The sequence below is a fragment of the Mauremys mutica genome, chromosome 11 (assembly GCF_020497125.1).
Source record: "Mauremys mutica isolate MM-2020 ecotype Southern chromosome 11, ASM2049712v1, whole genome shotgun sequence".
NCBI classification, from domain to species: Eukaryota; Metazoa; Chordata; order Testudines; family Geoemydidae; genus Mauremys; species Mauremys mutica.
Window position 1 is genome coordinate 11,227,663 of NC_059082.1, and position 26,687 is coordinate 11,254,349.

The following is a 26,687-nucleotide window of genomic DNA, read 5'->3' on the forward strand; positions in this document are numbered from 1 at the left end:
CTCGAGGGCAGTTCACCGCATCATTATGTCCACACCACAAAATGGGAGGGTAGAGAGGTGGGTCACGTGTCAGTGCGTGCTCTCACCCTCCCGCCCCCACCGGTAGGTACGCTAATGGGATTTCCACACACCACTGCACATATATCTAAGGGCTCTGAGCGTGAACGATAGAGGGGTAAGGGCAAGAACCTGCAGCTCGACATGTGGAAAGCTGGAAGTGTAGATAGACCCTGTGTGTTTGTCCACAACGGGGCCCGGAACACAGCTGGAGATTCAAGGCAAAGCTGTAACACACGTACATCATCACCACTATCTAAAGTCCATCACACAGCCTGCAGCGTGACGTGTTTCAGTCTTAAGAACATTTACTGCTCTTTTGAACCAATAGCGAGGCATGACTATGGCAGGGATGGCAAGAGTGGTGAGGACTAAGAGGTGTTGCCACAAGTGACAGGATGCTCAAAATCCTTGAACAGAAGCATCTGGGCATCAAGGCAGAGTTAAAAACAAGCCCACCGAAAATGAATTAACAATTAAAAATGTATTGAAAGTGGAAAGAAAAAGAGAAATCATTCCTAATTAATTCTGGTGCCCTGCACAACCCCAGACTATTTGTAATCCTACAGGGAACATCTTTATTGATCTGGGGGACGCTGCAGCAGACTTCTGATGCTTATCTCAGCATAAAAATAGGCTCTTGTGATGAACAGTGATTTAATTACATGACAATCACCGTTAACAATGCATGGCGAATACCAAAAATATGCAGAGCAAGAGTGGCAGTGATAAATGCAAGTGGATGGCATTGACTTTCAGTAAAGTCGTCTATTGCCAGGGATGGAGGGAGACTACGCATATATTTTTTTTCCCTTCTCTTAGGGCAGTGACTTGCTGTGCAGTTCGGGAGACTCTCTCAAGGGGTCTAAAGACACACACGAGATGGGGGAAGAAATAAAGGATCATGATCAAAGCAACATTTGGCACATAAAGTAGTGGAATTTACAATGAAATTGTTTGCATGTGGGAAGATGCACTATTTCCACTGTGCATCTCCACTAAAAAATGAATGGGAGAAATATTTGCTCTACTTTGGGTGAGGGTGATAGAAAATTGGAGAATGGGTGGTTGAGACACACACAGATTTGTGCCCTTAGAAGAAGTTGCCCTATGTGCCACAGGGACAAGAAAGTTCAGCCCAATCCCATCGGCAACATACAGAAGATGGACTTGACAGTGGCAACAATAGATTGCTCATGGGAATTTTTTTAAAGCCTGGGTTTTTGAGTTCTCCTTGGTGTATTTTTAAGCAATCCATTTAAAGGGCCAGATCTTGAGCTGGTGCAAGTAGGCTGTGCCATTGTAACTGAAAAGCCCATTTCCATTTATACCAGCAGAGGATCTGGTCCAAAAGATTTAATAGCTATCTTGACCTGAATGGAACAACATCTACTTCCCAATTGTCAGAAGAGGTTTGCAGTTCGGATCTTTTGCTATGACATACCAAGTCATTTACTCTGAGCTGCAGAAGAATCTAGACGGCTGCATAGTTTGGAGCTCAGGGTCCCGAGTCTGGCAACTTGTATCACTTCTCTGAAACTCCACCACCTGGACGGAGACAGTCACCCACACCTGAATGGGCCTGAATTCTATTTGGTAGGAGGCCGTGGTGACACCTATGCAAGCAAGTATGTTACCAGAGGCTTGTCTCTCCTTCTACCCTGGCATTCACCCTAATGTGTGGAGGCTGACACTGGGAAATTCCTTCTCTCACCTACTGGAAAAGGAATCTCTATATTAGGGGTCCCCAACACACCATGGGCCACTTTTCTATTTCCATCCATCTCCATATTATTTGAATGTATTCATCTATTATCTTTTTTCCCCACCCCTCTGTAGACTTGGGGCTGCTCTAACATATGGGAGCCATTCGAGCAGATGGGGATTACAGGAGTGTAGGGATAACCTGTATGTGCCTCCTGTTCCCCACTCACTGGATTCTCCAATGCACAGTTAGGGGGCAGTTAGGTGGCTTGAGGGCTGCTTTGCACAGGCATAAGGGAGCTGAGGTTCAGAACTTCGGTTCCAATTAAGTCAGCAAATGTTCTACCTCTCTCCTCCCTTCCTCTAATTAAGGCAGGTATCATCTAGTTCAGTCCAACACACTGGGGCCAATTGGCAATATTTGTCTTAGGAAAAAAAGATCTCCAGCCCATTGGCCACTTGCACTGTCAGAATTTCAACTCACACCTTTAGTTTCCACTTCATAAATTATGCTGTGTTAAGCATCATGACTAGCTACCACAGCTCTTCGTTGCCCTGGAATAGAAGTTTAAGGCTTAAATATATTAAAGTATCACAAATCAATTTTTCAAAGCTTTCTAAATCCTCCTTGAACACTGCATTCTTTTAAATCAAAACGGGGTGGAAATACCGGATTAAAAATTGGTGCAAGCCCATTATGGTGCAGCTGAAATGAACCATTATTCAGTTTGTTTGGGTATGTATATGTTAAATAAAACATGTCTTTTTTTCACATTAGATTCCCTCGGTACTATAAGATTTTGGTTGTTGCAGGATTCCCTTCCCCACAATGAATCACCTGACAGAACCTCAATCCAGAAATGATGGAGTTTCAACAGGCTTAATTTTTCCCAATTTGAGAGCGATTAAAACACCCCATCTGCAACACGCCAGATTAACAATCGTTTGTAGTATCTCAGCCTCCCTCTGAGTTGCTAACTTTACGGATTTTAAAGAGCAGATATTCTTATCATGCTGCTGTGTGATTTGAAGGGGTGGATGCACCAGGGCACTGACACATGCAGCTTTACAGATAAAATGCAAGTACAATATTGAATCAGAAGAGGATTCACTTCTAACACACACCATAGTCTCTAAAGCCAAAGCTAACATTTCTCAGTCTATCAACTTAGTTTAAAGGGCTGAGAATCTAAAGGTGGGAGTTTGGTTAAGAGGCATTTTGTGAATCTTATTTAAAAAAAAACTTAACAAAAAAACAACCCCTCCACCCCCCCCAACTCATCCCTGGTGCCTTTCTATTGATGTTAGGGGATGTCAATGTCAGTTCTGCTTGTGAGGGTGCTTGAAGGATCAGGTTCTCAACAGAAAAAAGGGAATGGCGCAGAACACTGGCAATAGTAAATCTTTCTCCTCTAGACTGTTCAGATTGGCACAGGTTGGTAGTGGGCTGTTACCATCTGTTGGTTAGTGGCCTATATAAAGTGAGTTAGTGGATTTCAGTCTAGTTCCTAGCGGACAGGTGCCTATATTGTATGAATTCCCATCACAATTGCTACTCAACTCAATCCCAGTTGAAAAGGCCACCGATTAACGATCTAGACCAGGGATTCTCAAATCTCATTACACCACGACCCCCTTCTGATAACAAAAATTACTACATGACCCCAGGAGGGAGGACTGAAGCCTGAGCCTGCCTGAGCCCCACCGCCCTGGGCAGGGGGCCCCAAGCCAAAGGGCTTCAGCCCCAAGCAGTGGGGCTTGGGCTTTGGCCCAGGCCCCCAGCAAGTCTAACGCCAGCCCTGGTGACCAACCTCTCATTTGAGAGCCGCTGATCTGGGAAGCTGAACTGCCCACTGTTGGGTAAGAGTGGCCAGAGTCGAAGAACAATGATGAAGGAGTGGGGAGGAAACTTTAACAACATTGAAGCTCTGTATCCTAAAAACAGTCCCGTCAAGCACTACTCAAGTCCAGCACCGTCAAGCAAGCATCAAAAACTCTTTCAAAGCAAATAAAAAATGGTATTAAGGGCAGGGCATGAAGCATCACAGGACAGTTAAGACAATTAGTTCCTTTTCCTCGGAGCTACATTTGAGCTCTCTCTGAGCTATTTTAACAGGAGGTAGAATACACACTGCCCAAATGTTTTAAAAATGTGTCAAAGGCTAAAGATAAAATATTTCATACGCAGCAAGAAAATGGAAGTTACTAAAAGTCTGCATTACCTGCATTACAAAACAGCAGCCATTTAAGGGGACACCATTAACTTGAAATCTAGCAATAAAATTTAAACTTATTGTTGCTATTCATTAAGAAAACTGAAAAGTTCCCATAATTTCTATTTCTTTGGTTTGTGAGCGCACCAATCCCCCAATACAGGCAGGCACAGATCAACATGAATCCAGGTGTAGGATCAGAGCCTTTGCCATCTCCCTTTTGGCTGAAAAGACTCTTATAAACATCAACATCCTCTTTTAAAGGACTAAACTCCTCCCACTTGCCCCCCCCCCAATGAGGACATACTATTTAAAGGATTTTCTATCAGAAAAATGCAATTTTTAAATCAATCAGTTGGAAAAATAATGAATTGGACAGGATCCCTTTAAAGATGCAAAATATGATGGACTGATTAAAAAATACAGTTTCTAACAGAGATGACTTTATATGTCCTGAGTTAAAAAAACAACAACAGAAAAAACCCTCCCCCACCAAATCCAAACCAAAAACCCCAGCCACCCCTTACAATTCCCACTTCTTCCACTATACTCACATTTTATTGATATAAATAAGTGGTGGCAGTGGTAGGAACTGACATCACTTAAGGTTAAAATAAAAGCATGGCAAATACCTGTCCCTCAACCCCCGCCCCGAAAGAAATCTGTCAATATTTGTTTGACATTTAAAATGGATGTGCTTTATTCAGGCTTAACAACCTTTGTTTGCCTGCTTTCCAGGATATGCATTTAGTGGCAGAACTTAACCGATATGAATGTTCAAGGAAAATTTTTTTACTTGAATGCATTCACGAAAACCAACTTTTCAGAAGCAGTTTGTTTGGCCAGATGTATGCAGAAATACTTGATTTGTGGGTACACCTCAGATCCGATATTTGCACAACTGTCCATGCAGTGAACATGTACATGTGTGCACAGCTAACTTATCTCTAGGCAGTATAAGGACCCATAGTCAGGTTTGTGTTTCTGAATGCATGAAGATAGTAAGAGAGTTTGGGATGTAAACACTATGATATGTGCATTGACGTTTCCATTATAACAATACCTTACGTAATAGAACGCCCTTCACCAATTGTGACTTGAGTGTGGTTTTTAAAACAAACACCCCCCCCACCATTCTGGACCAAGTCAAGAGTGCTGTGAAGACAGAGATTGGTCGTTGAATGTGGAGCAATCAACCACCCAAGGCCAGGTCCTGTATGTGAGGACTGGAGAACTCCTGAAGTCAAGGAGGGAGTTGGGAACCCCTCCAAACCTGTGGATGGTCTGAGATCCATAGATAAATCCTGTAGATAACAGGATACTTGTGTTTGGATTTGTGCAGATGGCCACTTCCTCCACGCCAGTCCCAACACCACTCTTTGTTCCCCATAGCAGCATGGCTTCCATTCCAAATCCCAATTCTCTGCTGTTATTGTTATATTGCACTTCCTTCCTGTCAAGGCATGTACTTTAAATATAATGTGCTTACTTTGTATGGTCAGATGTTAAGTACTGTACCACGGTAAATGTTCTACAATAAATTGGAAATATATATTCTGATTAGATTAATTAATAGCACAAAATCTTGAAATCAAATGTTTATTGCATTTCAAAATATTTATAACAAACAGCTCTTTGCAACATATATAGGTACTGGAACATAGCAAAACTCTTACGTTTGTGTGTCTCCAGCATAATAATCTAATACAAAATAGTCTGAAATTTAGCATACCCACATTTAAAAAAATAGACATTACCCTGTCTCCTGAATAGAAATCAGTTCATGTGGAAAATTCTATAGAAAAAATAGTATTAAAATATTGGTCCCACCTTCTAAACAAATAAGGTATTTTTGCTTCTTTTGAATGTTTTCATTCAAATGAATGAACAGATCTCACATATGTGTTTAAAAATGTCTCACTTTGGTCCTTACAAAATGACAGACTACAGTATGATAAACTGGATGACAGTTTAGAGTGAGACAATGAGGCATTGTTTACACAGGAGATTGAGTTACTGGTTTAACAAAAGGGGTCGGTGGATATCTACTGTTTGTACAAATAGGAGATTTACTGGAGCTTTTATAATTTCTACAAGGCTCTTTCCAACCAGCTTCATTAACTTGAAGTAAATCAAATCATGCAGAGATCTGACTCTGCCAGAAAGACATGCCGGGAAAGATACAAAATGAAAAAGAACAGACACAAGAAGATAAGCTTTAGAATCTTTGGCAGTTTTCATACACATTTTCTTTGAAGATTTTTAAACTGCAACCTAAATGTGTGTACACATGTATATAAGGAGATACACACAATAAACACATATGTATATGCATACATATATAGTGTATATGTATGTATTCCAGGGGTCGGCAACCTCTGGCACACGGCTCGCCAGTCCCAGGCCAGTCCCAGGCCAATGTGGCGGGAAGCCGCAGACAGCACATCCCTCGCCCACGCCGCTTACTGCCGCCCCCATTGGCCTGGGAAGGTGAACCGCGACCAGTGGGAGCCGCGGTCGGCCGAACCTGCTGATGCGGCAGGTAAACAAACTGGCCCGGCCCGCCAGAGTGCTTACCTTGGCAAGTCGCGTGCCAGAAGTTGCCGACCCCTGATGTATACTATGTACACAACACACATTTCCTTTTTAAATGATGCCTAATTTATTTTCTACTCTTTCATATATACCTACAACATGAGATCCCAGTGAAACACCTTATTTATAAAATTAAAACTTGTATGAAAAAATTTCCTCTCCTTCAATGAAGGCATGTAAACATTGTTAAAACTACTTTGAAAAATAAACTATTAGAAAATTACTGAATCTGAGTAATAATCCATTAGCTATCACTATCACGGTCCCATCTCTTTTGCTGGTGGCAGTGCTGGATACCATGATATAACTCTGCTCAAGACAGGTCTGCCAATAAAGGTAGGCCTATATTTACAGCCATTGATTAATCAGATTATTTCTAAATAATGCATTTTCAAGTCATCTGTATCCTGTGGTTCTCTAGTTTCTTTATTCTGTGAAGCACTTTAGGGGAGTCCAGTGGATGGGGGGGCTGAGGGGGTGTCACGAGTCTTAGGTTCTAGTCAAGTCAACACTGACTCAAGTGATTAGCAGCATAAGTTTCCTTGAAAGTCAGCGGGATTTGTGCTGTCTTTTGCCTCCCTATGCCTCAGTTTTTCCCATCTGTGAAATGAGTAACAATGGTTACCCAAGTTTGTAATGCACTGAGTTCTGTGGACAAGAAATGTTATATAAGAATTGGGAGAATTGAAATTTTCTCAGGGACCCATATCTCCTACCAAAACACCAGTTCTTCATTGCTTGGATCTCATACCATTTCATTCTGCGAGCTACCAGGAAAGACTCCACAGAACATTGGTGGTCAATGAACCAAAGTTTGAGAGCTATTATAGCAAAGCAAAATATTTACAACCACCGTTTTGGGCACAGTGCTCTCCTCCTGCCCAAGCTTATGCATCTTTAAGGCTATAACGTATTTTTCTTCAAGAGCTGTAGTGTTGACATCTCTAGATTTAGACAAAAGCAACAGTTATGCCGAAAAATCTGATGAGATGGAATTATAAATAAGCAAGTCAGAAATATGGCCTTTTCAGGACCGCAAATTCTCCTAACCCTTTCACAGTGGTGGATCCTGGTGTGTCCATTGCCAGCAATGGACCTCATGCCAGGCAATTCTGGCATCAAGCAGTTAACAGCAGTTTTTAAAAGCACAAGTGCTGGATGAAATTGAGATACTGTGGGAGCTTCTAGCTGTTTCTGGTAATTATGATAACTTTCTAAAATATACACTGCTTGAACAGAAGCAGGGTATCAAAGACTTGTTAATTCAGAGTTTAAACCCTTCTATGCGCTGTGATTTAACTGAGAAAAGAAAAGCTCTCGTATCTTAATGTAAATCTGTTGGATATGGTAAAAACTAGTTCAGAGCATCTCCTCACATCAGCTTAGCTGATCTGCTATACTAGGCAGAATTGTATCTTGCTACATACACACAAGGAGAGCTGCGACATTCCGTCTTACCCTAATAATCCAAGTTAAAAAATGGAACATGTGCTTGTGCTCTTCTCCACCCACTAATTCGTCCTTGTCTTCTGCCCTGCTCTGGTTGGGCTAGGCCTCTATGCCAAAAAGAAAGGCAGCCCAGGATAGGTGCACATCAGAAAACGTACGTCTTCCAGAGGGACCTTCCTGGGCCCATGGCAGTTATTATAGTGTTCATCTGGACCAAAAAAAGGGTGTGGGGAGAAAAAAAATATGTATGTGTGTGTATATGGAGGGGGATACTGCATTCCAAAATCTGTCTGCATCCTATAGAGTACTCCATTTCTTCCTGAGGGGACTGGAGCTGCTGTATGGTTTCAATTCAGCACGCTGCACCTGTAAAAACAAATAGACATGACGTTTGCAGTTAGGTAACTCTAGCTCACTACAGTGTGTGTTAATGGCTCCCCAAGGACAAACCAAGGGAAACTAAGGAAGGTTCAAAAGTAATGAATCATTTTCTAAACACAGGAACATGGGGGATTAATTGCAGGAAGGATTTGAGAAGTCATGCATCATTTCTTGAAACCAAAATATTAAAAGCAGATTTTTCTAATGAGATGCACGGGGCACTACCTGATCTCAGCAATGCCAGATAGACTGCCTTTTTTTTTTTTTTTGCTCGCATTAACCTATACATTTAATAAGATTCTCTTGGGAATGCTAAAGCAAGTGGATCCCACTATTCAGTAAGGTCAGAGTGGTCTCAAAACTGTACACAGACATGCTTTATCACTTTAAAGAGGAAAAATATTTTCTCGAACAGAAACTAAACAAAGATTTTCCCCTACTTCCCCACAGCAATTTCATTTGTGATATAATGGTTAAAACATCTGTGATAAATCCAAATGTGGTGTAATTCCCAATCGCAAACTGTCTGCTGCATAACTGAAAAGTGTTCCCATTGAAATCATGAGACTCTTACACAGAGTACGCTGCCTTTTCCGTGCCTTTTGTCCAGGCCATGTGCTACTGGCATACAGTAACAGGCTACAATACTGAGGTATTTTCTAACTCATAGTACTAGCAAAATGAAACAAAGGTACTTTAGCAATATGTTAAGTGGAGCAGGCAGAGGTGGCTTTGATACTGCCTGGGAATGGTTTTAATTAGATTCTTGTATCAGATGCCAAATGTATTCACTATTTTTTTTAAGCATTTATGGCAAAACTCCCCTAGGATGGTATATCCCTTCATGTGTGTTTTACCAATGCTTCCTCATAGAAAATAGCATCCTCTTCCTTACAGAGCTCAGTCAAGCTACCCAAGGATGACAGAAACCATTCAGGAAAATGTTATAAATGTAAATCTTAAATACAACACAAATACAAAAGCAGCTTATCTTTAAATATAAACATTAAAGGACAAGTGCAAACCATCTCTGCAAATCCAGCGCATTCTAGAATAGCATCAACAAAAATACAAATACACTTAAGCTTAATGTCTCTATGATTATTTCTGTTTAGCTTTTTTCCCTAATCTATAGAGATATTTTTCTCTAGCTATAGCACTGCCATCAACCAATCTGGTGATCTCTCGAAACAAATGTCGTTGGAAACCTTTTCCAACTGTGTTTCTACCAGCTGCATTGACACCACACGGAGACAATCATTTTCCAATCTTCAACAGAGTAAAATCACTATGGGCTAGCTAGATTATGATCCCCTTATTTGCAGTGAGCAGCACCGTACTCTGCAAGTACTACTGCTTGAGGAGTAAAAAGCTATTTCAGTGTGATTCGGGATGGCGGAATCAGGGCCCTCGGTCATAAGATTCTGGATGATTATAAAGGATTGTTTCTTTTGTTTGATTTTGTGTGATTTGCCACCCAGTAAGACTATTTTCCTTCCACCGAGAGAAATAAATAGATCTCGACATTCTAAAAGACCCACTGTTCAGATAATTTGCAGCCAGCTGGACAAGATTATTGAATACAGTGCTTTTAAAAAATAGACATGAATGAAGTGGGGGGAGGGTGATCCTGGCTGGACTGAAAGTTATAATTCCATGCTGGCAGAAGATCAATTTTCTTGATCACAGGTTACTTTATACAGATCTCAAGTTTTTGCGTCATAAAAGGTGAGCATAGCATTGTCCAAGGAAACCCTGTGTTCAAGGTGGGTGGGGAAATAGAAATTAGGATGGCAGCTGGCCCAAAGCAGATCACAGCAAGCACAAAATCATGGAATAATCCCCCCACTCCTGTATGAGGAGATGGGGAATGCAGTAAAACCCTTTGGATGGTTCTCTCTGTCACTCAGAGAGATTGTATCCTCCCTCCTCTCCCCTAACCCTCCATACAAGTATCAGAGCAAAAAGGTGAACAGATCAATAGTTCAGTACCCATGCTGTGCAAGTTCCAGATCATTTTTAAGTAGCTCTCTTCAGGATAAATTTTTCTTCAGTCATCTTATGCTTCTGACAAAGGTTTTCAGCTCCCCTCTCCCTCACATTCATTGCCCCTTTTATGGATTTTCCTGATGCCTTATCTCTGTTATTCAAAATGCTTCGGCATTGTATTCCCCAAGCATAGCGCTGGCAGCTCTTAGTGCTGTTTGATGCCCCTGTTGGTGGCGGCCATTCATTACTTACCTTTTGAACATCAGATGGTACCCTGGAGAGGAAATCTAGTAACTCATTACTGTCGATGGCATAGGGATTTCTAAGCTTCTTAGTAAATTTATTTATGCCTGAAAAACAAAAACAAAACAATACAAACCCACTTTATTTATTTATAATTGCTCAGGCAAGCGGGGGGAGGGGGCGGGGGGGACGGAAATTCACAAGTAGAAATTAGTGTGAAAACAATGACTAGACTTCAAGTCATGCACATGTTGCTGTCATGTGGAATCATTCACAAATGCCTCTTGGAAGGAAGGAAGGAAAGGGAATTATTATATAAAGACTCTGCTTTACTTGGGTGGTGAAAATCCCATTACCACACCAGCAGAGAGGCAGTGGCTGAAAAAGCAGAAACTGGAACCCATCAGCTTTTTCTTTTTTTCTTTTCTTTTTTTTTGGGGGGGGAGGTGGTAGTGGTGGGAAATACATGGATTAACAGCCCATTCTGCTTTGAAATATAGCATCCCAGCTGGGCACAGGCCTCCATTAGACCAAATGTGGTCCTCTCCTGAAGCTTGAGGGAAACTATAGGAGGTTGGAGGGTGAAGAGAGGAATGGGACAGAGGAAGGTTTTTTTTTCTCCTGTTTAGTTTGAAAAAGAAAGCGACTGAGGAAATCTGCCTGCCACCCGCCCCCCCTACCGCATGTTTCATAGATTTTAGCCTCACTGCAGAGCCAGATTTGACACATTGATTATACTTTGATGCTGTGGGAAACTGTGAAAACTTATTAGGATTTTATTTTTTTGGTCTGACTAAAGTGGATAACTTGATTTATTAACCTCTGCAATGTCACTCCTAGTTTGCTCCGCAGAGCTAGCCAAACTGTGCTTAGCTGTAGCTGGTCCCAGCAATGGAATCAGGGCTCACCAGGAGCGCTAGGCAGATCACAGTTTTTTATCTCATAAAAAATTTCAGATATCAAAAAAAACTTCCTGGCCTGAATCAGGCCGAAAAGTTAAAACTCTCAAAAATGCCTGCGAACCAAAAATCTGAAATAAATTTAATTTGGGTGGATCAAAGCGTTTCATTTTGAGAATTCCAAAATGCTTTGCTTCAATTTTGACCCTTTTTATTTACATATTTATTTTTCCTTGAATTACCTTAAATTTCAAAACAAAAAGTTGTTTCTAATCAGAAAATCAAAACTTTTTGTTTCAAAAATGTAAAAATCACAACCCAAGGTAAAATTTCACAGCAGTTTTTCTGCATGTGGTTTCACATCCAGTGACTTCCACTCTCTCCCTCCCTTGGTCTCTCTCTCAGATGTACCTGCTTCATATATGAATGCAGCTTTTAAGCTATATTCTTGTAGCAAAATGCCAACACAATTTTCTGTGTACCTGATTTTTAAAAACAGAAAATACCATAAGGTCTTTTGAGGCCTTGCCACAGGGTAGTTGTTTAACATGTATCATATTTGAAGGCCCTGTCAGTCTAGATGATGTTGACTGGATGTATAGCTTTGGTGTACTCTGGATGTCTTCCACATTGAGGCAGAAACATATTGTTACTGAACTTTTAGTTCCAGGAATCTCCTCTCTCTTTTCTTTTTGTTCGCTCTTTTTTTGAATTCAATCATTTATTTTACGGTTTTCTCCCAGCTCCAGCTGTTGATAGTATAATCCACTCGTTCTCCTCATCTCCATCCCCTAATGTTAGAGTGACATTAGCGGATGCTTCATCACTGTAAAACTAATCAGGACTGACCACTGTCCAGAAGCATACAGTAACATGATGGTTTGACATTGCAAAGTTGTTCAATGAGGCTACCCTGCCCTCGGTTTTTGTTCTTTCACCCCCTACCCAGATTTAGCATTGTAAATAACCACGGAAACTGATGAAGGGTGACAAAAACATTCTGAGGGGAAAAAAATCCAACTTTCTCTTATTACAGACATACATCAAGGTTCTAATTTTCAGACTCTGAGCTCCATTAGTACAAGCATAAATCTGCACACAATGGGGTTTTGCATACAAAAATTCTGTTCCCTGGTTCCAAAATGCACGTAGAAGTTGGAGCCCTATTGAAAATCAGGTCTGTAAAGCATGTACGCCTGGATTCTCTATAATGGGCAGTGAGAACAAGAAACTACACAAAACCCTGAACATCAGCTCAAATACACCAGAAAAGGCAGGCATCCTTCATGGGAGCAGCAAAACACGATCACAATTGATTATTATTTTAAACACTGCATTGTGATTACACAAAAACCTTCAGAAATGTCCCTGACTTTACTGGATTTGGTCCAACCTCTCTGAAAGGATGCAAAGAGCTACAAGATTTGTTCAGAAGATCCAGCTGATATTTGGATATTTAATGGCTTTGAAAGGTTTGGATACTTCTTTCTCCCAACCTAGTCAGATCCTTCTCCCTTACCTCTTTATTAACCCCCCTCCCTTCCCATTCCTCCCTCAAAACTAAGCCCCCTCTTTCCAACTCACACTCCGCTCCTGACAGCTGATGATATGTTGTGTGAAAAGGACAAGTGATTTCCTAGGTCTTACACATATACTGTGAGGCACTGGCCTGGGTGCTCCATTCCCAAGACTCAAAGCAGCCCCTAATACCTACACTCCCCGCACACACCACTTTTGCCTGACCTTGGAACTCATAACTGAAGGGAAGCAGAGATTGCCCAACTTTCTGAGATACTCAGCTGGATTTCAACCAGGGTAGGAAGCCACTTAGAAGGGCTGGGTTCCAAATTTTATGAACCTACCAACAATTTCAGGTGTGGTTCAAAATGTGTACAAAAGTGCAGGCCAGTTCCTAATTTCCTCCAATCCGGTCACCCATTCCTAAATGTGAATCTACTGTTGTATGTTCTCATTATCACCTCCTACAGACCAACCAGCTACTGAGCCACTTGTTCACAGGCTTGTTTCCTTAGCAGAATTTGGAAGGAAATGATCTTAAAATCAAACACTGATTTGAAAACTAAGGAAGTTCTATCAGTTACTTACCAAAATTATTTTCATACAACTGGATAACAACTCGGTGTCCATAGGCATGTCAACCATTTGCCTGTACATTTCCCCGCCACCCTTCCCCCACTACCTTTGACATAAATTTATCTCTCACCCTCCTCTGGAATGCAACTTACAGGGGCATGTTTTGTTACTTTAATTGGCGAGAAAGAACCAAGTCAATCAAGTAATAGAAATAAACAGTATTTCACCCACATCATTTTAGAAACCAGAGCCAGAAAAATACCCATAGGGTTATACAGTCCACTCTCTCAACTCTGCTATTGCAAGGTTGCTCTCTACAGTACAATACATGCATTAGTGCTTTGTCTAGCCAAAACTGAAATGTCTCCAGCAACAGGGCTTCTGTCACTTATCATGACAGACTAAACCACAGTCTTGGCACTGTTAGACAATTTTGAAACCTATTTTTTTCCCATTTCTATTTTCACCCTAGTAAAATTTAGTCATATACCTTCATACCACCCTGACCAATTCCTCCCCATCCATCTCCCAATCCAGAAAGGTGTTAAATGCCTCTAGCTATTTGCTGAGCACCCGCAACCCCCACAGAGTTCAGCATCTTGCAGGATTGGCCCTTAGTGTTTAAATCTTTCAGACACTTCTAGTCAGTTCATAAATTCCAAAGCGTCTGGGATGTGCCTCTCGCTTTTCCTTAGTTTCCCAACCAGCTGTGTAGATCCACCAATGGGAGCTCGAGTATTAGTCTTTTAACCACTGTCATCTTATTCTGCTCAGTGAGAGTCTAGACAACCCAAGAGTAAAGATGCCGGCAGCATTTTGTCTACACTAAAGCTCCCCTTATGGTAACCATGAGAAAATTTTAAGAAAAAGCTCAGAAAAATCCTTAGTCTACCAGCAGAAAGTCTGATCTCTAGTACAAATGTTCATTTCCACCAAGGTTTATGGAGTGTTTATTACTCTCATAGGGCTTACCCCAGATATTTGATGCCTGTAACAGCAAGTTTAAAGATTTATTATTCCCACATATAAATTAATATTGGATTCTTCCCATGCAAATGCAATATTATGAAGCACTTACCCCAGATTAAAACAATGTACCTCAATGGTATGAAATACAAAATAACTGTCGCTGCTGTCAGTACCAAGCAGGCCAGGACCGACAGGAAAGGCACCGTCCAATTGAATGTGCTGGGGAAAAAAAAAGAAAAGAAAAGAAAACCTCTTCAGTGTTACTGATCTTAAATGCTGTCTATAACTTACGGCCCATTAAGAACTCAATGATTCCTTCTGCAATATTCAGTGCATATAAATAAACTGTAAAGTAAAGCACAGAGCCTTTGGAAGACGGATACGTAGACTTGTGCATCTGGATGCTACAAAGGGAATAGTCTCTGGATTCTACATATCTTGTTTCATGTCTATTACTATTTTTATTTAGGGAACTGTCACAAGTCAGCAGCAGTCCAAGCCTTTTCATGTCACCAATGTGCCTCAGACTTGTTCCAGAGAATCACAAACAAAGGTAAAGGAGAGATTCAGTCACCACACTCATTTAGTCTTTGATATCTTCTGAGAATAACAACAACAACATCTTCAGTCATGATACTCTCAGGTGAGGTGGACAATAATACATTAGGAACAAGTCTGAGAAGCACAGTTCATTTCACTCAGGCCACCATATAGCCCAGTTACTACTGACTTAGCCCTGTATGGCAGAGCTAGAGGTGAAATAACTGAAAGTTGCTATTTATTGCCTCTTGAGAGTTATCCTGTTGCCCTTGCACTTTGCCTCTCTAATTTCCATCTACTTTCTGGCAGCAGCAGCTAAGCACTGGGCAAACTGGAGTACAAGGCATTTGTTAATGCATGAGTGGATTTACAGATCAGGGTGTTTTGCATTACATGGATCACCTGCTGGCATCCTCACATCATGATTAAGGTGAAGAGAAGTCAAAGTGGAACACCCAGAACAACATTAGGCTATAAAATAAGATGATCTTCATCTCACATACAAAATTTGTAGGAGGGGGGGAAATAATTTTTACGGATTAAAATATTAAGAAAAAATAGGGTGTAAGAGCTGCCACAATTATTACACAACTGCATAGCTTAATTTAAAAACAAAAACACAAAACAGCTCAATACAGTTAAGCTCTTAAAAATCCCTAGGACTGTATAATTGGGAGTGACTGGCACAAACCAGTCTGTCACTTAAAAAAAAACCCAAAAACCCCCCAAAAAAACTTTGGTAGCAATTTTTTAATGGTACATCATTTTTGAATTACAATGGAATTCCTTAGAAATTACAAAGGGCACCCACATTAATACCAATGGGTTCTTTAAGATCATTGTTACCAAAATAAATACCAGCATTAATAGTGTTTAAGCACTCTGAGCCTTCCTGCCGTGCAGCTGGACAGAACAGTACTCTGTTCATAGAGTGGAATACATCTCTTGGCCATTTCCACCACAGCTGGGATGGATGGAGTGGAACCACAACACATGGATTTGATATATTTTTAGCCCTGGCCCAACTCCTTATTTAAGTGTAGCTCTGTCACAGACAATCACTTTGTGTTAAAAGAGAAAAAACGTGAGGGTCAGTTACACTCCACTATGGGTGTAATTACAAAATACAAATGTGTGTGTGTGGCGGGGGGTGGGGGAGGTTATTAAGAGACACACACACCCCAGGCTCCCATCTCTATGCTTCCTGGTGTGAGGCATAAGTCATATGCCTTCTGTTGTGACAAATGATAAAGGACCTTCTCAGGTTCCCTCATGGCAGCAGGAAGCCTAAACTGATACACAGACAAGCACTTCAAGGCACAGGATGAGGTGACAAGCAACAGATAACCCATATGTCCAGCCTTGGGGGGGAATGATGGGAAGGAAACTTCAAGCATTAATCCCCACCTAGTTCAAAGACAGAGGATGAGCCAGAGGAATACACTCAACTGCACCTCTGTGACCACCTGCCTCCAAACAGCAGAGTCCCTTGACCCACAGGTCAGAGTTCCCCATTCCCTACCCTCATCCATAGAGGTAGATAAGAAAGGGGGTTGAGGGCAGCACACCGGTGAGAGTTGGGGACAGGCAGGGCTGCTGACTACTTTTGCCCTCTCTACTTTGAGCTGTCTTCTGGAGAGAAGAAATGGCCAGGCTTGGCGAGGCTCTTACTCTACAATTCCCAGGCACTCTCTGAGGGAGGAATTTATTCCCTTACTTATAGCTTTGCACTGTCCTACACATTTCAGAGCCTAGCAACAAAACATTCACTTACTTTTTAATTCTCTCTCCAAACGATGCTATTTCTTCTAAGATGTTTTGAACCGTTATAACAATATCCTGGACCATGTGGATTCTTTCAATTAATCCCTTTTTCTCAGATTCCTGAAAAGTAAACCAAATCTTTTATTTATTTTGCATGTCCTAAGGTGTTCATAGACAAAATGGGTATATAATAGATTTTCATATCCACATGTGTGTATATTCAGTTGGGAGCAGGAGAGAATACACACACTAGTTTGGAAGGAGGAGAGAGTACACATAGTAGTTTAAAGTATATATACTATATTTATAATATACTACATTACTTTGTGTATCTCCCCCCGCTACCCCTCCACCCCACCACTTCAGGTGAGCACAGGTCCTTTTCCAATACCCCAGTTTTCTACAGTGATTATCTAGATCATCTACCCCACAGAGGCCTGACAGGTAAATGCATCTCATCCGAGACCTGCAATTCTTGCTTGATGTTGACCTGCTCTAGACTTTGCATTGAGAGACTGATTAGGAGAGGTGCTGAGGATCTGCAGGTGCTCAGACTCTTTCAGAATCATGCCCACTCAGAAGCAATTACTGCTAAGTAATACACAAATTCTGCTAAATTGGGCGATGGTTTTCTAACGCAAACACAATCTACCACACAAAGGAGGTCCCACATTTGTTGCATGAAACAGTTCTTCATCTAATTCCCTGCTCAAGACAGGATTCATAAGCTTCATAGCCTTATCGACAACCATTACATTACTCTATACACAAGTAAGTGTCAAGTGACCAAATGTAAAGTTAAATTCTTTCCAATTTCTTGGGTTGGTCTCTCCCAGCACCCAATATGCCTCCACCATTCTCACTCAGTAAGTGTTAATAACCCAGTCTTGCTACAAAACAATATCAGACAATATCAGGTCCATCTTTGAGCGTGTCATATGTTAACATAATCATTTCTGCTGAACTTTAGAACAAGGTAAGAGCGGTCCTAGAAATTTGATTTTCCTCTCTGATATTCTTTCCCCTTTTATCACGTAATGTCCAAATTTCTTTGTGATCATGGTATTGCTGGTCCAACCAAACACTCTAATATGCTCTTTTTCCCACCATATCATCTCTCCACACCTGTCTGTTCAAGACATAGTTGAGTTTTCTCGCCCAATCTGTTTTCAGCAACGCTTACTATACATACCCTGTATATACACCTCTAGCCCGATATAACGCGATCCGATATAAACACGAATTCGGATATAACGCGGTTAAGCAGTGCTCCGGGGAGGGGGGGGCTGCGCACTCCACGGATCAAAGCAAGTTCGATATAATGCGGTAAGATTTTTTTTGGCTCCCGAGGACAGCGTTATATCCGGGTAGAGGTGTACTCTCATATAACCACTGTCTTTGCTTCACAAGTATTTCCATGCAAAGCCAAAAGCATAGAGTATTACTCTGACTCAAATCACTAAACTCCATCACAAACCCTAAAGATTCCAACCCTCTGCAAATCTATGAACTTTGCCATTTTCACTGAGAATTTTTCAGGGTTTCGATTTTTGCTTCTGGTGGTGAAATAAGTATTCTGCTGCAGAAACCTTCCTTTTCTTTTGGTGAAAAGGTTAAAGGAAAAAATAATAAATTCCTTTTACAGAAGCTAACATCACATTTCTTACTGTTTATTTTAGGCCACAGGATTACAGGAAACCAATGTGCAGCAATAAAAAAAAGCAAAGAATGCATTAAAATCAGCATGGTTTAAATCAGCTACGGAAATCAGGATACAATGATCAGTGTTAACATTACATTTCTTTGCATGCAAGTTGGTATGGCTGCAAACATTCTAGCTAGAAGTGTGCAAAACATTCATTCTGTACAAAATTCAAACCCCTGGATAGAGAGGTTTTTACATTGCATTTTGATTGTCCAGTTTGGTGGAATGTGTTTTAATCAATTAAAGGCCAGACTGTGGGAAGCCTGTAGGAGTGGTGCTACAGCCCCTTGCATGCTCACCTATTTCCCCACTTACTAGGGCCAGATGAGGGTAATCGAGGGCCCCACACATACTCACACATGGAACACCCCTGTATTTCTGCCTCTGCACATCACCCTGCCACCCTCTGCCATGTCCTTACCCCCGCTTAAAGTGGATTGGTAGGTCTACAGCCATCAGCTGGAATGGTGGAAGGTTCATCACTACTTCCCTTTCAGCACTAGCTCACTTGGAGAGGAGTTTGTGTGTACGTGAGGCAGACTCCCTATTTTCAGCTCCTGCTAGGGTGTTGTGATGCCAAGTCAACAAGCCCTGAGACAACAGCCACATGTGTCTTCCTCCCCCTCGACCCCCAAATATATATTTTAAATAACATATCGTCCTTTTTGTCTCAAAGTAAATTTTAAACAAAAATTCATGATGTGATCAAAATTTAAATATTCAGATAGTCCTTTTACATATAAGTCACTGTGCAATGAAAAAAGTGGAATTTTAAATATCACATTTGAGTATGAAAAAGAGTGCTTTCACAGAATTTTTTAAAATAAAAAGTGAAATCTCTTGAAAGTGAAATGACCCAGAACAAAATAACCCTTTAAGGACAAAACAGAAAAAAACCCAGTCATTTTCACACGGGTCCAGTAATAACCTTGTTAGGGTCAGAATTAAATGATGTCATGGTTATTTTAAACTATTTGTATGCTGCTGTTATGCACCTTACATACAAGTGGAACACAGAGCAAAAATTCACGGAGAGCCAACCTGGTAACTATCTAGTTCCGTCCAACTTGTAGTTGGAGGAAAGGCAAGAAATTTCCAAAAGTGATCTTCCAGGGCAAGCCTACTCTTGCTGCCCAGAGTTGTAAGAAGATAATCTGGCAGCACTATCTGCATCATGCTGACTTTATTTACACATCTCTGATTGAGCTACGAAATGCGGTGATAACACAGTTTAACACATACAACATTACTTCTGCTGCAGCTACCAAGCTGCCTCGGAAAAATAAAACAGTGATCCACTCTGAAGGATATAATAGCAATCATATGTGTTTCCTTACCTACCACACAAATGCACACACACACAAAGTCATTGCTAGATAGTGGCATTTCCAATTTGTTATATAAAACACACACAGGACAGAAGAGTGTGTGTGTGTGTGTGCAGTCTACAGAAATAATTAACAAGTGCTGTCACTGAAATCAGATTCTGATTAGCAAGTAATCTGGGCTGTTCTTGTGATGTATTTACACAATGTAATGTTTTTGCAAGAATCATTTGAAAATTCCAGGATTTTTTTCTATGCCTCATTCTGTGTTACGTACTTGGAGAGGGAGAGGGAGAGGGGGAGGGGGAGGGGGGATTAGTATCAGGACCCTAACTCCAGACTCACACAGCATAATTCATTAAGTGACACAAAAGGAGATAAATTATGCACAATAAAGGCCTGATCTTCTACCGTTCTTTAGACCTCTTGTGAGGTTCTGAGCAGCCTCAGCGCCTACTGAAGTTTGCAACCCACAGTATATTGGGCCCAAGAAATGATGCAAGAGAGAACTTTCTAAAGTCATGAAGATAGTCAACAAAGAGCAATGACTCTAATTTATATAGAAATAAATACAGGCAATCATCATGTAAAAAGCTTTGTCTGAGCATCAATAAATGTGCTACATTTGAGTTCGATGTGGAATGGATTCAAAGGAGGATTTAACTTCCGTACTCTTTCCAAAGTACACAAGGCTGAAGATTCCACAACATTACACTCCTTTTGATATTACTGTACCATGACTTTTTGTGGCCTGAGGTGTCTCAAGTCAACATGTAATTGGCTCAGTAAAAAAGAAAAAAGTCTGGACACCCGCGGTTTAAAACCTTAGCTCATAAGGTCTTTGTTTAAGTTTAAATGTAAAATAAAATAGCCTGCCTGTTTCCAGCATATCTTTTTTTTATTTTTTTCAAATGAATAGTGAAATCCCCGTTTCTTCAAGACCTTTTTCTTTCCTATTTCTCAGATGATTACAGCACTGTAGGTGGAAGCAAACTAGTCTTCAGCCTCTGGGAAAGAATTAACACCATCAAAATAAATTTACAACTGCGAATTAATTATATAATCAGTATGTTACTTTAAATCTTCCATGCGTATCCTGATTTAAGAAAAACCTTCATTTCTATATTAATTGCATGAACAAAAACACAAAGGGGTCTTACAAAAGATTAACCATGTCAGGAAAAAATTTTTTTAGCGAATTCAGAAATTAAGTCTTTTGTGTCCAACTAATGCACATCAGCCTGAACTTAGAAAGCAAGATACAAAGCCTTTGCACCTGTAAGGAAAGGTGTTTCCACCTTTTACTCTTCATTAGAGTTATGGCAGTGAATAATTGGCCCATGCAAATTCACTTAAAGAGTTATGCACAATCTCTCAACTTCATCTCACTGAAATTCAATAATTTCCCAGTAAGTTGGGGCCAGTAATAAAAGAAATTTCACTTCAGCTTCAAAACTGATGACAATGACTTCATTTTGAAATTGTGTGAAATATGAAGGATATTGGTGGGGTGTGTGAAATCTCTCAATAAACAGAAATCCATGACTGGTCAGATATGTTTACTAGACCCAGACTTCCCTGTTGAAATCATTAGGAACTATAGATGCATAGATTTTAAGTACAGAAGAGAGATTGTTAGATCATCTAGTCTGACCTCCTCTACAACACAGGCCATAAAATTTCATCCAGTTATTCCTGTATTGAGTCCAGTAGCTTGTGTTTGACTAAGCGCGTCTTCCAGAAAAACATCCAGGCTTAACTTAAGACATCCAGAGATGGAGAATGCACCACTTCCCTTGAAAGTTTGCGCCAATGTTTAATCACCCTCACGGTTAAAATCATGCAGCTTATTATCTGTCCTTTAAATTTCTTCCCATGGAAACATCCAATATAGTGTGTGCGTTACATTACAAATCCAAGGACAGTTTCTAATGCTGTTCTCTAAGTGCACTTCTGACTCACATGGTAACGTATTGTATGCACATAACTGAGACTTCAAGCTTGAAATCACAAACAATTCCTAAATGGCTTTATACCACTTGGATTTCGGTTTAGTTACATAAAACACTCCCACAAAAAAGAAATGTTGCATGTAAGTTTCATACAACTGGTATTCATCAACAGGATTTTTGGCATGCCATAGGAAACTCATATATTAACCCAAGGGATGTTTGGGGGGATGGAGGGGAGGGAAGGAGAAGTGGATACAAAGGGAAAAAATTAATAGGGGCAAATCACAAAAAGAGCAATAAAGGGGTGAGACAGGCACAAAAAAAATCATGAATGAAAAACCTGGACATTTTCAGGAAAAAAAATCTGTTGTGAAAGTTTGACTAGCCCGTGGGCAGGTCTAACTATCATGATCAGCTTTTATGCAGAAGATAACCCAACCTGACATTGTCCTTGAAAGCATAACATGGGTAATGCTTTTATGGGATTTGTCCAATGTACTAGGTACAATTTCTCCAGTGTATTAACAACAAACAGGATTGACTTTAAAAAAAATCCAAAACACTCAGGCATGCATGACTTCTTGCTCTGTTGTTCTTTTGGGTTTTAAAAACATGTTGTGGTTATTTAAAGAAATGCAGACTTTACCAGTGCTTGATTTTCCTTGTCACTGTCATGCATTAGGCAGTAGTACGGTGTTTCAAACCCATCTTTGCCAAAGAAAGATTCCCAAAGACCAGTCGCTTCACAGATGTGTATCCTTTGAAATCAAAAGGATTTCATGGATTATAAACTTCAGAGAATTCTCCCCAACTGTTATTGACTGTATAGGGGACTGAGTGAATTTCCATATTCTGTCAGCTCAAGGTACTCTCAGTTGTTTAAGGAAGCTGTTTGTATTAACATAGGTTGATTGTGAATCTATGTAGGTTGATATATTGACATCACCAATGTAGTTTATGAGCATGTCCCTAGAGTAATTTCATGTCGTTTAATTAGAAGAATGCTTAGGCAAAGAGGTAGGTTTTGCATTTTACTCTGAACATGAGGTTCTTGGTCATTATAGCAGCAAGTTCCATAGTCTTGGTTCAGTTCCTGTAGAGGTTTTGTCTCCTCTGATTACAAGTCTCCCCCTCTCGGTGACTGACAGTTTCATTGTTCCAGTGTAATGAGGCTGTTGTAGGAAGTGGTGGTCATGGAGAGGGAGAGTCTCTCTAGTAGCTAGGATGAATTTCATGCAGTGCTTTGAAAATCAGCACAGCAACCTTGAGCTGGACTCTGATTTGTGCTTCTCCGTTATGGCTGCCCTTTGAACGGACTGAAATGATCCCAGCAACCTGTGTCGCTGAGACACTCTCTTGCCCTTTATTACATCTATTGTCTGTTGCTGGAGGATTCTCAGTACTTAACAGGAGGAGGGGTAAACGTACACAACGCATGCCTAGATTTGTATATCTACTTCATACAATCCAAAGATGATAGGCAGTTGTACATTTCAGGATTTCTATTTTTTAACACCATGCTGAAAAAATGCCTGGAAATCTGAATGTATCTGAACTAGTCAATGATCAATAGAGGAAAGTATACCTATAAGTAACTTATAAGGTCCAAATTATGCTCTTAGTTACAATGATGGGAAATTCATAACAACCCCATTTGAGTTAATGGCATTATTTCAGAGTGACGCAAATGAGAGCACCATTGGCCTGAAAGGGGGCATATTTTCAAAGCTGGTGTGCTGTAACCACTGCTCATCATGCTGATCAGTACTGTCTTGTTGTGACCTTGCAGTCCCCACCCCTTATCTGTTTGTTGTATACACCTGTTGTCTCTTATCTTTTCCACTGAGACCATAAGCGCTTTGGGGGCCAGGCTGTCTCTGAATTGTGTGTTTGTACAGTGCCTAGCGCAATGGGACTGGGACCTCTAATTGTTACCACATTATAAATAATAATAATAGTATAAATAATGATAAGGACCACCTCCCCACTTTATGGTGTAAGAGAGGTTCCCAGGAGGAAGGGGGCTGGCCAGAGACATCCCCGCACTCCCAGTTTGTCAAAATGGCCATTTGGGTCCATAGGTAGCCAGGTGTAACTTAGCCCTGGTTTACACTATGAGTTTATGCTGAATTTAGAAGCCTTAGATTGATTTAACTCTGCACCCGTCCACACGACGAAGCCATTTTTGTCCACTTAAAGGGCTCTTAAAATCGATTTCTGTACTCCCTGACGAGGGAATTAGCATTGAAATCAACCCTGCTGGGTCGAATTTGGGGTAGTGTGGACGCAATTCAATGGTATTGGCCTCTGGGAGCTATCCCAGAGTGCTTCACTGTAACCGCTCTGGACAGCACTCTCAACTCAGATGCACCTGGCCAGGTAGACAGGAAAAGCCCCGCAAACTTTTGAATTTCATTTCCTGTTTGGCCAGCGTAGCGAGCTGATCAGCACAGGTGACCATGCAGGGCTCATCAGCACAGGTGACCACAGAGTCCCAGAATCGCAAAAGAGCTCCAGCATGGACCGAACGGGAGGTACTGCATCTGATCGCTGTATGGGGAGACAAATCGGTGCTATCCGAACTCCGCTGCAAAAGATGAAATGCCGGAATATTTGAAAAAATCTCCAAGGGCATGAAGGACAGAGGTTATAACAGGGACCCGCAGCAGTGCCGCATGAAGCCTACCAAAGAACCAGAGAGGCAAACGGCCACTCCAGGTCAGAGCCCCAGACATGTCTCTTCTATGATGAGCTGCATGCCATTCTAGGGGGTGCCCCTACAACTACCCCACCCCTGTGCTTCCCTCCTCCCCCACCCCTCCTGGGCTACCTTGGCAGTTATCCTCCCATTTGTGTGATGAATTAATAAAGAATGCATGAATTTGACACAACAATGACTTTATTGCCTCTGCAAGTGGAGATCGAAGCAGGGAGGGGAGGGCGGTTGGCTTACAGGGAAGTATAGTGAACTAAGGGGGCGAGTTTTCATCAAGGAGAAACAAATAGAACTTTCACACTGTAGCCTGGCCAGTCATGAAACTGGTTTTCAAAGCTTCTCTGATGTACAGTGCGCCCTGCTGTGCTCTTCTAACCGCCCTGGTGTCTGGCTGCACGTAATCAGCAGCCAGGCGATTTGCCTCAACCTCCCACCCCGCCATAAACATCTCCCCCTTACTCTCACAGATATTGTGGAGCACACAGCAAGCAGTAATAATGATGGGAATATTGGTTTCGCTGAGGTCTAACCGAGTCAGTAAACTGCGTCAGCTAGCTTTTAAACGTCCAAAGGCACATTCTACCACCATTATGCACTTGCTCAGCCTATAGTTGAACTGGTCATTAGTACTGTCCAGGCTTCATGAGCCATGGAAGCAAGGGGTAGGCTGGGGTAGGTGCGACCGCGCGGTGCTGCCGACTGGGAGAGCAGCCTGAGGCAGAAGCCTCCAGCTGGCATGATATTCCAGGCAGGACTGAATCTCCATTAGACGAAACTTAAAGAAGAGAATGACCTGGAGTCAATCCCATTTTTGTCCAGGCGCCCTCGACCGAACTCACCGAGGCCGGCCAGCAGCACCCATGTCTGCCCAAGAGCCCCCGATCAACCTAATCGAGGTTGGCCAGGAGCACCCATGGGATGACGACGACGGCTAGCAGTCGTATTGTACGATCTGCAAGGCAAGGCAAGGGGATGCTGCTGTGTAGCACTGCAGTACTGTGTCTGCCAGCAGCACCCAGGAGACATACAGTGACAGTGAGCTGAGCGGGCTCCATGCTTGCCGTGGTATGTCGACTGCACGAGTAACTCAGGAAAAAAGACGAGAAATGATTTTTTGTCATTGCTTTCATGGGGGAGGGGAGGGGGCTAACGACATGTACCCAGAACCACCCGCGACAATGTTTTTGCCCCATCAGGCATTGGGAGCTCAACCCAGAATTCCAATGGGCAGCGGAGACTGCGGGAACCGTGAGATAGCTACCCACAGTGCAACACTCCGAAAGTCGACGCTAGCCTTGGTACTGTGGATGCACGCCGCTGACTTAATGCGCTTAGTGGGGACACACACAATCAACTGTATCAAATCAATTTCTAAAAATCGACTTCTATTAAATCGACCTAGTTTCGTAGTGTAGACATACCCTTAGAGTAGCTATAAATGTATAAGGCTGCCCTAAGTATTACCTGAAACCAGATTAGTCCCCAAATGGTTGCAAAACTGGGACAGCATTTATTTAGAGCTCCTTTATACTCCCCCTTTAAAATCCTCCCCCGAGCATAGCTCACCCAGACTGGAGGAGCTGGCCCTTAAGTTTTTATCTTGTTCCTAGAAAATATTACTCCTATGTCTATATCCATAGGGTACCAGTGTTCCTATAAATAACTTAACTGAGAAGTAGTGACAGAAGAGCCATAAAAGGCCGAAATCAAGAGACACCAATGATCTAGGAGGGAGTATTCATGCTACTAAAGAAGCTATCATGCTCTTTCATTACATGGTCTGGTGAAACATCCCTGTCTATCAGACAACTAGCATTAAAACAGCATTGTTAGCACAAGAACACTCTTTGTAGCTTATTGTACTTTCAAGCCTTTATAATCTTTAGTCTTCAGTGATATTAATGGGAGATGTGGAAATATTATATGTGTTTGTTAAATTGAAGGGGTGAAAAAAAAACCCTAATGCAATTGTTTTTACCTTAAGGAATGAAAACAACGAGATGATATTGTCTTGAGTGACCTTTCCTAAGTATAGGGATATATCGTCTTACACAATAGACTCTTGGTTCATGTTTCAATTACTGACCTTTAC

General features: G+C 41.4%; 1 protein-coding gene across 2 annotated transcripts in view; it reads right to left on the bottom strand.

Moving 5' to 3' along the window:
- Nucleotides 1-7,249: 7,249 nt before the first annotated feature.
- Nucleotides 7,250-26,687, bottom strand: part of MCTP2 (multiple C2 and transmembrane domain containing 2) — a 161,918-nt gene continuing 142,480 nt past the window's right edge. For both annotated transcript variants that reach the window (XM_044980842.1, XM_044980845.1), the window contains 4 exons: nucleotides 16,908-17,017; nucleotides 14,703-14,812; nucleotides 10,641-10,738; nucleotides 7,250-8,384 (listed from right to left, as the gene is read on the bottom strand). In XM_044980842.1, the coding sequence (XP_044836777.1) occupies nucleotides 8,316-8,384; nucleotides 10,641-10,738; nucleotides 14,703-14,812; nucleotides 16,908-17,017 (387 nt within the window). In that variant the 3' untranslated portion in view covers nucleotides 7,250-8,315. The remainder of the gene's footprint in view (nucleotides 8,385-10,640; nucleotides 10,739-14,702; nucleotides 14,813-16,907; nucleotides 17,018-26,687) is intronic.